Here is an 11501-nt window from a genome sequence, read left to right on the forward strand (position 1 = left end):
ACTCCCGAAATACTTCGTTTGTATAGCTCCCCTTTGACCACAGTAAAAGCTTTTGATCGCCTAATAACTCGCCTTGCTTCAACTGGATCGTCGGGTATTTCCTTCTTCAGGATGTATGATATGTACGTCTGCATCCATGGTATCTGTATCATCATGACCAGGTCCTGATCTTCCTCTTCTTCCTCTAGTATTTCTTTGGTAGCCCCCGAGGGTTTTTTCTCCTTCTTTTTTGGTTTTGTCGACTTCGTAGATCTTTCTGCTATCTCTTCCCAAAATACACCTGGAGGAACTGCGAGGCATTGCGACCCGATGTTTGCGAGAACGTCGGCTTCGTCGTTGCTCAATCTGCTAATGTGTTTTACTTCGCATCCATTGAATAACTTCTCGAGCTCGTTGTAGACTTCTTTGTACGCTATCATGCTGTCGTTGACTGCGTCGCATTGGTTCATGACTTGCTGAGCCACCAGTTGCGAGTCGCCAAAAATTTTTAGTCGAGTTGCACCACAGGCTTTCGCCATCTTCATCCCATGTATGAGGGCTTCATATTCTGCCTCATTATTAGACGCGTTTGGAAACGTCATCCTCAGAACGTACTTCAATTTATCGCCTTCAGGTGATATTAGTATCACGCCTGCGCCAGCTCCTTCTAATCTCTTGGATCCGTCAAAGTTCATGGTCCAAGTTCTCGATAAATCTGGTGGTCCTGTGTTTTGCAGCTCCATCCACTCTGCGATGAAGTCTGGTAGAATCTGCGACTTGATTGCTTTTCTTTTTTCATACGTGATGTCCCGAGGGGAAAGTTCTATTCCCCAAAGGGAGACACGACCCGTAGCTTCAGGATTGCTGAGTATATTCGACAAGGGAGCTTCATTGACCACTATGATCGGGTGTGAAAAATAGTGTCGTAATTTCCTTGCAGTTGTGAACACTCCATATGCTAGCTTTTGATACTGAGGGTATCTCTGTTTTGAAGGCGATAAAATTTCGCTGACGAAGTATACTGGCCTCTGTACTCCATGGAGTTTTCCTTCTTCCTCCCTTTCGACGACAAGTACCGTGCTTACCACCTGGGGTGTGGCCGCAATATACAGCAACAGAGGCTCCTTCTCTTTTGGCACCACCAAGATTGGGGGTGTCGAGATTTTGCGCTTGAGATCTTCGAAAGCCCTGTCCCCCAATAGCTTTAGTAGCTTTGTTGGAATTTGGGAGAGAAGAACTTGGGCATCTTAGTGGTGTTCTTAGCCATTGCATTAGGTTAATCAGTTTGGGTTCTCTCCAGGGTTTCGATCTCGTAGAGGGCATGTTGACCTTAGTGGTGTTGTTGCCTTAGTGGCCTTGTTACCTTTGTGGTGTTCTAGCCTTTGTGGCCTTGTAGCCTCTGTGGCCTTGTCGTCTTTGTGGCGTTGTAGCCTTTGTGGCGTTGTTGCCTTTGTGGAGTGTGTTAGCCTTTGTGGTTTTGGAGCCGGTTGTGGCGCGTTTGGTGTCTTGGTGGCTTTGTTGCCGGTGTGGCGTGTTGTAGCCTCTTGTGGCCTTGTACTTGAGATCCTCCGTGTTGTGGAGTTGCCTCAAGCTTGATACTTGGGAATTTGCCCAAGCTTGTACGGGTTCGGTGACCACCCTCAAGGGTCCCTTAATGGATCGAGGCTTTCCTCCTTGGAGGAAAGGCTCGAGGAGAATACGGTGGCCCTAGTGGCTCATTGGAGTGCCTCGTGCCTCCACACCGCTCCAATGGAGACGTAGCACCCTTGGGTGTGAACTTCGGGATACATCGTCGTCTCCTCGTGCACCGGTTACTTCTCAACCCAAGCTCCTTTACCTATGCGCTTTACATTATGATATCTATCATGCTTGATGCCTTACCTATCTTGTTATCACCTTGTTGCTCATCATGCTAACATAGGTTGTTGGTGCTCTTAGGAAAACCCCTTGTTGATATGCTTTGAGCTAAACTAGTAAACACATGTGTAGTTTTATTCCGCCTAGTTTAGCTCTCAAGTAGAAGTTTTTATACACCGCCTATTCACCCCACTAGGCGACGTCCTAGTACATTCAACTTCGCCATCTCTGTTTAGCAGACTTGCAGGATAGGAAAAGGTGACCCCGTCTTCAAAGAACTTATGGCAAACGACGCATCTAGTATCCAGTTCTACACCTTCTACACCTCTTCATGCGATATTCATATACAAATGATGGCTGTTATGAGCAAACCGCCATAGAAAATGGTGAACCTTTGGTGGGCATTGAGTTTTCCATAGCTTGCGAAACACTTCACTCTTCATAGATTCATTTACCGATCCCTGACCCACCTGTGTGACACTAGCCCTCTTCTCCATGTTAACATGGACTTTGTCAGCCGACTTCACTGAAAAATTCCTTTAGTCAAAATGCCAAGCCAACTTCACTGAAAAATTCCTTTAGTCAAAATGCCAAGCCACAAAGTCATCAGAATTCTCACCCAAAGGGATGCTTAGGATAATTGGAACTTCGACATGTGTAAAATGTGTCGCACGATAAGGTCTCTCTTCCATGTGCATGTATTAGCATCACTTAACCCGGCCACCATTGAGAGCTGGCAATTATTTCCCTTGTGATTGCCTTGCGAGTTACACCATTTGGGAGCCATGTATCATCCCAGATGCTAACATTGGTTCCATCGCCTATACGCCATATCATCCCTTCCTTTAAAACCTCTAGTTCTTTAAAAATGCTCCTCCACACATAGCTCATTCCCACTATTTGTTTGGCTTCGAGAATCTTTCCACCCAAAAAATATTTAGCACGCAATACCTGAGCACATAGGGAATTTGGGGCTTGAAGCACCCACAAACTTTGATGTACTAGCATAGCTAGGTTGAAACAGTAGAGGTCCCGAAAACCCAAAACTATCCCTCCTATTTTGGTCGCTTCATCTTCGCCCATCCAACCCAACGCATTTTCTTCATTTCATCATTTCGAGACCACCAAAACCGACAAACTAGTTGTCCAATATCATCACACAATGACTTTGTGAGGTCAAACCATGCCATTGCATATGTGGGAATAGCTTGGGCCACCGCCTTGATTAGGATCTCCTTTGCCACCATTGACATCAATTTTTCTTTCCAACCTTGAATTATCTTCCAAATCTTTTGTGTTATGTATTCAAAGCATTGAGTCTTTGATCTTCCCACATAGATAGATAAACCAAGACATTTCCCCTCAGTTACTTCAGATCCTAGCTCCAACTTTGCAGCAACAGTTTTTTTTGTATTTCTCGTTGCATTCTTTCTATACATGACAGACGATTTCTCTCTATTTTGTTATTTGCCCGGACCCTTCTTCACAAACTTGCAGAATGGACTTGATTGTCTCTACACGCTGAATGTTAGCTTCCAAAAGCAACAACGAATCAGCCGCAAAAACAAGATGGTTGATGCGGGGAGCCGTCACTGCCAGTTTATACCTCGTATAAACCCATCATTTTCAGCCTTGTTTAGTAGTCCCGAGAAAGCTTCATCACACAAAAGAAATATATAAGAGGAAATAGGGGGAAATAGCTGTCACTGCCAGTTTATACCTCGTATAAACCCATCATTTTCAGCCTTGATTGTCTTAGGCCTCTTTTTAGATGCACCACACTTGTGAAATCACCATTTACCGGAAAGAGATATGATACAGTAGTGACACATTCCATAATTATTCGAACAAAATTTTCATCAAAGCCCATCGTCCTCAATATGCCCTCTAAAAAAACCATTCAACCCTATCATATGTGTTACTCATGTCCAACTTTAGGGCCATGTACACATCTTTCCCTATTCTTTTCCTTCTCATACATTGTGACATCTCGATAGTGTTATCTGAGATTAACCTTCCTGGGACGAAGGCACTCTGGTTTGGAGAGATAATCTCCCTCAAGATGATCTTGAACTGGTTAGCGATGACCTTGAAAATGAGCTTGTACACCACGTTGCAAAGGCTAATCAGGCGAAGATCTTTAAGACTACCAAGGTTCTGAACCTTTGGGATCAACACAACAGTTGTTTCATTCCATTTCTCCGGTATACCGCCAACTCGCAACACATCTAAAACCTCTCTTACCATTGTATCTACATTTGTACCCCAGAACTTCTTGTAGAAGATCCTCCATATCACCGATCTCCTCCTCCGTATACTCCGCCACGAGAATATTATTCACTTGGTCGGTCACACATTGAGTCACGGCCTCTAGGACTTCGTTGGACATCAGCACCTGCTATTTACGTAAACAAGGACGCGAAATAGTTTTTCTTTTAGTTTTTAAATGTTTTTTTTCTCTTTTTTCTTTTCGAAACTCGGGCATGAAAATAACTTGTATTTCGGCCCCCCTTCTCCAGCCATTGTGCATGTGGTTGCTGCCGCCAGAACATATTTAACTGATCCTCAAGTCTGCTCAGCTTAGAGCATCTCCAATGGGCCGATGCAAACGGATTCGGAGCGACCGTTTGCGTCGCCGCGGTCGAAAAATGTGTCTGCACCCAAGCCCAGCGGCCCAACACATAGTGACCGGTCCGTCCGTGAAGACGCAAACGCGACGTATATTTGCGCCTCGGATGCGTCTCCACGGACGCTGTGCTGTCGCGCCGCGTGACCGCTCACTTTTCCCACGGGCCCGCCTGGGAGCGACCTGGAGGCCTGTTTCGACGCATCACTTCCGCGCCCATCGCTTTGGCGGTCTTCGCTTCCGCGTCTGTGCCACAACCTTTGCCATCAATGATGTCGTTTCCTCTTCTTCCCGCGCACTGGTGGGCAGCGGCTTGACTTCTGCGCCGCCATCAATGGCATCGTGTCCCCCGCGCGCCCCCGGCCATTTAAAAGGCGACCGACATAGTACCTGCCATCATCCACATCACCGACACCTCCGTTCCCACCTCACCTCTGCGTGCCGCCGCATCCATGGGGAAGAAGAAGCACGACGACTCTGAGGCATCCGGTAGTGTCGTCAAGAAGGAGATGCGACTGCACAGGGTGCCGCTCCCCGTCGATATGGCGTGGGTGCTGCAAGAAAATTGGGTGACATGCAACCGCTGGGGGGACATCCCGCCGGTGCCACGTCGTGAGTCGGAGAGGAGCGCCGAGATCCGGCGCGGGCGGCGGTACCTGCCACTGGACCTCCGCGACAATCCCGCCTTTCCGTGGAGTCAAATCAATGACACACATGATGCCAGACCGAGGAGGAAGGCGGGCTTCCTCGGCGACCGTGACTTCCTGTTTGAGCGGCCACCGCCGCCTCGTCGTTGAACACTACAGCTGCCGGCTCCTCCTGCGCCTCCGCGGGACGACGACGACGCGTTGGCCTACCACAATGAGGAGGTCAAGGATATGACCTCATCGCATGTGTCTTCCACGACTGACAGGCGGCCATGGCGGATGGCGGGAAGTTTGAGTTCCCGACGACAATGATCGACGAGGAGATCGAGAAGCTCGACGTCGTCATGTCGCAGGTGGACCGACCGTTGCTGCCGCCGCTTCCCCGGTACGCCACAAACATCATGACGCCATGCCTCACGGTGGACGAGGCCCTATAATAGGCGCTGCAGAACTCGGCCCCGCACCCTCCGCCACTTCCACCTCCGCCATTCAACCCGTGGGCTCCTCCACCTCCACTTCCACCACCGGCGGCACCAGCGTATGTTCTGCCGGTTGCAGACAGGCAGTGGCAGATACCAAACATTGTTTTGCTAGGGTAGCCGGCGGCGTATGCGCCTTTTAGTATTTTTTTTCCTGTATTCACTATGTAAATTATGTTTATTATGTTGCAAGAATGCAAAACCAAATTTTTTTTTGTCGTGCTGCTAGGGGCACCCCGGCACAAATGAACGCGTGATCGATTTCGACCATTTAAATCAACGCAAACGGACGCACGTGATCACTTTATGCGTCCGATATGCGTCGACCCGTTGGAGATGCCCACACTTGCTCTTTGCGAACATTCGCTTCCGAAATAATATCACACCTGTTCATCAGGCAACTTGTTTATTCGCTGCTGCAAGTCCCCCAGAATATCCCGACTCAAGACATGCAGTCTTTGGATACAGACTTGAGAAACGACATTTGAACATGAATTCTTGGATACAGACTTGAAAACTTCATTCGAATATAAATCCCATGGTATAATATTGGTGGTATATATATCTAATATTTGTTGAAAAGTAACATTTATGACATTTGTCACCAATTTTAGAGAGAGATCTAGGAGGGAGAGGATATATAGCACAATACCAATGCGTTGAGGTCAGCAGTGGCGAGCAAACAACACATTCATCCGTGAACACAATGGGCAAGGACAACGTATTGACAACTGGTGCCGCCGAGACATCACAAAACCAGCGGGGCATGCACGTCAGATTCGTTATGGGATAATTTATGAACTTCAGCTCTGCCGTAGCTTTCTAATTTCTGAAGGAACTGCAGGTCTGACTTCTGAACGGCTGATAATGTTAATTGGTCGAGAGACCATGTTGGCATTACAACTTGGCATGTCTAGACTCGGCCCAGCTATTTCAAAATGCTTCTTCAAACTAGGTTCCAGCATACTGAGTAATCAAACAAAACTAGACAACACGTAGATTGTGAGAAATTCAGAGTCGAAGACAAAATTTTATACCTCTGAGATATAGTTAGACATCACACAACATTGATCGCGAAACATCCATTTATATGATAAAAGTTCGTTTAATCGTTCAATTTACGGATTTTTCTTTAATATTCAGTGGCAACTCACGGTGTCTCCAAGCTTAGCTTAGAGAAGGCATCGAGCTTGTGTACGGTATAAATACACTACTCACCGCGGTAGCAAAGCTCATCATTACAGTTACATACTATACAAGTTGTCATCAATCTTGTAAAGCATAATCGCTAGCGATGGAGTACTCGCCGAAGTTAGCACTGCTCTTCGCTCTGTTGTCGGCGATGGCGGCCGCCGTCGTCACGGCCCAAAACTCGCCGCAGGACTTCGTGGACCTCCACAACGCGGCGCGCGCCGAGGTGGGCGTCGGTCCGGTGACCTGGGACGGCTCGGTGGCGGCGTGGGCGCAGGACTACGCGGAGACGCACCGCAGCGACTGCGAGCTTAAGCATTCTCCGCCGGGCCGGCCGTACGGCGAGAACCTCTACGGAGGAGCCGGTGGCGGGGCTAGCTGGTCGGCGGCGGACGCCGTGAATGCGTGGGTGTCGGAGAAGGCAGGCTACGACTACGGCAGCAACACCTGCTCGTTGGAGACGTGCTTGCACTACACGCAGGTGGTGTGGCGCAGCTCGACGGCTATCGGCTGCGCCCGTGTCGTCTGCGACAGTGGCGACGGCTTGTTCATCATCTGCAGCTACGACCCACCGGGCAACTTCATTGGGCAGAGCCCCTACTAGGGCTACCTCCCTACGACAAGTACAAAGGGCCGAGACCGTATAACCTATATATGGGGCCATGCATATGCGTATAGCTATGCATAAATAAAAATTGGGCTGCATGTGATCACAGTTTCACAGTTGTGATAATATAACGCCATAGTTTCACCGGCTATGGTATTGTCATATTATTATGTTTCATGTATAAGACTATGATGTTGTATTGTATTATTGTGCTAATAAATGAAAATATACGGTTCCATTGTGTTAACTAACGCATTTTACTACAGAACATCTCAATGTATACAGTCAAAAAACCTCATCGCATACCTCTCTCTCACCAAGGTTATGTCAAGCGCATGCCTAATAGTTTCGTTTTGGAATATTTTGTGAGCTTCCGGTCCCCCTTACTTTCAAATAAGGAAACAACTAAAAGACTGAAGAACAAACACATCACACGTATGCACCACTAGATTTTAACGTGGATATCCTCTCCAACAAGGAGAGGAAAAAAATCACGGACTCCAGTCAACAAAAGTTTACTATATCAAGAGTTTTTACACAACGCTGTGAGTTTTCAATGAACTGACAAACCCTATCCGACGGCTCACAAGGTATATATATTTATAGACGGAAATAAAGTTTTCTACCGCGGGGTATATAAATTCAGATCAAAACATAACAAACTCCATCTTGAGATAAATTTCGTCTCGTAGCATGAACAAAAACAATCTCGTGAACAACACAGAAAATAGTTTCGGCGCCAAACAACCACTTAGGCTAAAAAGTTGTACCAACTAAACTCGATCAAAGCTCAAACTCGGAAGCAAAAATTGGCTTTCTTATCATATCAATAGGATTATCGTGAGTACTAATCTTGCATATCTTCAGTTGACCTTGTGCAATAATGTCGCGAACATAATGGTATTTGATATCAACGTGACTCGTTTTTTTTTTTGAAACATTTGATCCTAAGTAAGGTATATGTCACTTTGATTGTCAAAAAAATGATCAATGCAAGATTTATCTCCACAAAGCTCAGCAAACAAACCTTTCAACCAAACAAACTCTTTATATAATTCAAAAATAGTCATGTATACAACATGATTAGTAGATGCAACAATGCAGTGTTGTCTTTCAACTCATAGCACATCCACCAACAGTAAACACATAACCTTTAAGGGACCTCCGCTTATCCAAGTCGGCATGAAAATCTGAATCCACATAGCAAGCGAATCCCTCACCAGTCTTGCCAAATTTTAAACAAGCGTTGGATGTGCCTTACCTAAAAATACAATGACCAACTTTTCAATGTTCTTTACCAGTATTAGCCATGTGTTGATTCACCAAACTCATAGCATATGATAAATCAGGACGAGAACAAACCCTCGGCACATCAAAGAACCAACAACACTAGAATATGAAACTAGTGACATGTACCGAAAATCTTCATCAATACTAGGAAAATTGCATCGATGTCAATTTGAAATGATGAGCAATAGGAGTACTAACAAAATTTGCATCACTGATAAGTGCATTTTTGAAGCATATTTACCTTATTTTTTTGCATGAGTAGTAACAGGATTCTGGGTTTTTACGGAGCTCACCCCCACATTTTATGCTTGTTTCCACGGAAACTCAAATTATAAAGGTATTGATAAACAAAATGCGTTGAGACGCTGGGCTACCCAACCCAAACGGTTATATCAGCCAACGAAACCAATTTAGTGTCTGCAGCCTTTATCCAAATAAACACAAACAAACACCGTCTGAAATAGGTTGGATCGTTGGGATGCCTTTAGTCACCTGATTGGCCGTGCCGTAACTTAAAAGAAGGTAAAGATGATATAAGCAGCAAAATGGCAACTGCAGAAGAAAATATACAGAAAGACTTGATGCAGTGTACTTTGGACTATACTCTGGGCCTCTGGCTCTGCACGTGCCGTGCACGGGGGAGAGCGGTGGTAGCTGGACTGCTGCCGCGCGTCCTGCACGTGTCAAGACGCATGCGCTGCCGGCTTGAGAGCGGCGGCGGACCGTCGGCAAAGCGGGCAGGACGCGCAACCGGCAGCACCGGCTAGGATGTGCCAGCGGTCGATGCAGAGAGGGTGGAAGACGTGGCCGCACGCCGGGATGGCCTTCACTTGCTCCTGGGCCTGCAGCTCCCCCAGGCACACCGCGCACACGTCGTCGCCCGTCGTGCCAGCGTAGGCGCGCACCGGGAGGGAGCACGCCAGCGCCGCCGGGTCCATGTCCGGGAGGGAGCCTCGGCATCGACGAGGAGGCGGAGAAGCGGGAGCAGAGGCGGCGCGCGGCGGCGGAGCACAGGCAGATGAGGAAGAGCGCGGCGAGGAGGATGACGAACGCGAGGAACGCCGGCGAGGAGGCGCTGCTACTGACACGGTGGCCGTCCGGGGCGTGGGAGGTGGCGGCCCTCGGGAACGGCAGCATGATCGATCCTCCTATATGTCTATCTCTATGCATGTGTCTGAGCAGGTGTAGAGTGATCATGATGCACGAGACTGTGCGTACGTGTAAGATCGAAGTAGTCGGGCTAGCTTAGCTAGCTCTAGCCGCGCCACCGATTAAGCTGGATCATGCGATGCGCATGACGACGTGCTACATCGATATCACTCTGGAAGTAAGCCAACGGACGGCAACAAGGTTCCATCGTGTCGGAGAGAGATCAATGACCGACCTGCCCATATCTGCTGAAACATGAACGCAGGAACGAATACAGTACGGCATCTGTGTGTGGAACACGGGCTGAATACATCGAATTGAACGAATACAGTCACGTAAGGTGCAGTACTTAGGTAGCGTAAAATGAAGAAGGGAAAGTCAGGGTATTGTAGGGAATCACTGTTTGAATTATATAGTACCGTAGCAGATTACTATAGATAGTTACTAAAAATAGTAATTATAGTCAGCTAGTTTTGATAGTAAGTAAGCATAGTAAATGGATGCCACACATATATATTGTCCAAGTAAATTTAGATCAAAAAAATTGTCAATCATGTAGACCGGAAGAAAGAAAGTTAGAGCAAGGTAGCTTACCTGACTTCCCTCAACGTTATAGGATCTCGTTCCCATTTTACGAGCATATGCAGTAGAAGCTTTGGTAGTGCTTTCTGCAATTTTCGCCCATACGGTTAGTGAAGCTACAAGTAAAGAGAATGAAAATTTTAAAATCCCAAGCCGAATTCCTTGAAAAACAATATAAGTTTCTTGTTTCCGAAACAGCCTAGATAATAGGGACGTATCCGGCCTATTATAATAGCATTTCTATCTCTACCACTATGAGTATTAAACCATGTATAAAACCAGTCTCTATATAGATCTGTGAAGCATGCCCGTATGGAATTATCCCAGAAGATACACTAACAACACTTCAGATATATTATGTTAAAGGACACGAAAAAGGTGTTCTTGAGTCTCGGGATCATCACAAAACTCACACGGTTCCACATTTTTTCCATCATTTCTATTGAGATTTTCTTTGATCACCAACCAAAAGAAAACTTTCATCCTCAAAGGTAATTTAATGATCCACATAACTCTAGAAGGAAAATCAACTCTTTTAGCTACTAAAAATGAGTACCTTTTAACAACATCTATAAAATATATCCCAAAACATAGTTTTTATCACATCAGCAAGCACCTTTTTACAACATCTATAAAATATATCCTTAATGGCTAGGGCTAGGTTTGCATTGAGTAAAAGTTGTTAGAGTTCAGTCTGTCACGCAGAAGTTCAGATGAACCTAGACGGAAGTTCAGTTAGAGATATATGGTAGTTCAGATATATTTGTTGGAGATATAACTATAAGATCAAGATCTTTCCCTGTTTATCTCTTTCTGTTATAACCTACCATGTACTTATCCTTTGCCGTGTTGGGCATATATAATGAACATGAAACCGATGGAAGTCCCCATCGTTCCCAAAACCTCTATCGATCATATGGTATCAGAGCTGACTTCCTAAAACCAATCTATGTGCCTCGCTCCTCCTTCCCTCGCCACCATGACAAACCCTTTAGCCGGCATCACCGTGAGCGAGAAGTTTACGAGAGCCAACCACCTCCTATGGCAGTCCCAGATTCTGCCTCCGATCCGCGGTGCTCGTCTATTGAGTTTTC

At 46.4% G+C, this 11501-nt stretch overlaps 1 protein-coding gene across 1 annotated transcript; it reads left to right on the top strand.

Moving 5' to 3' along the window:
* Nucleotides 1-6882: 6882 nt before the first annotated feature.
* On the top strand, nucleotides 6883-7383 carry LOC124688848 (pathogenesis-related protein 1-like). The gene has a single exon (XM_047222470.1). The coding sequence runs from the start codon at nucleotides 6883-6885 to the stop codon at nucleotides 7381-7383; it is 501 nt and encodes a 166-aa protein (XP_047078426.1).
* The last annotated feature ends 4118 nt before the right edge of the window (nucleotides 7384-11501 follow it).

The sequence above is a fragment of the Lolium rigidum genome, chromosome 2, assembly GCF_022539505.1.
Source record: "Lolium rigidum isolate FL_2022 chromosome 2, APGP_CSIRO_Lrig_0.1, whole genome shotgun sequence".
NCBI lineage: Eukaryota > Viridiplantae > Streptophyta > Magnoliopsida > Poales > Poaceae > Lolium > Lolium rigidum.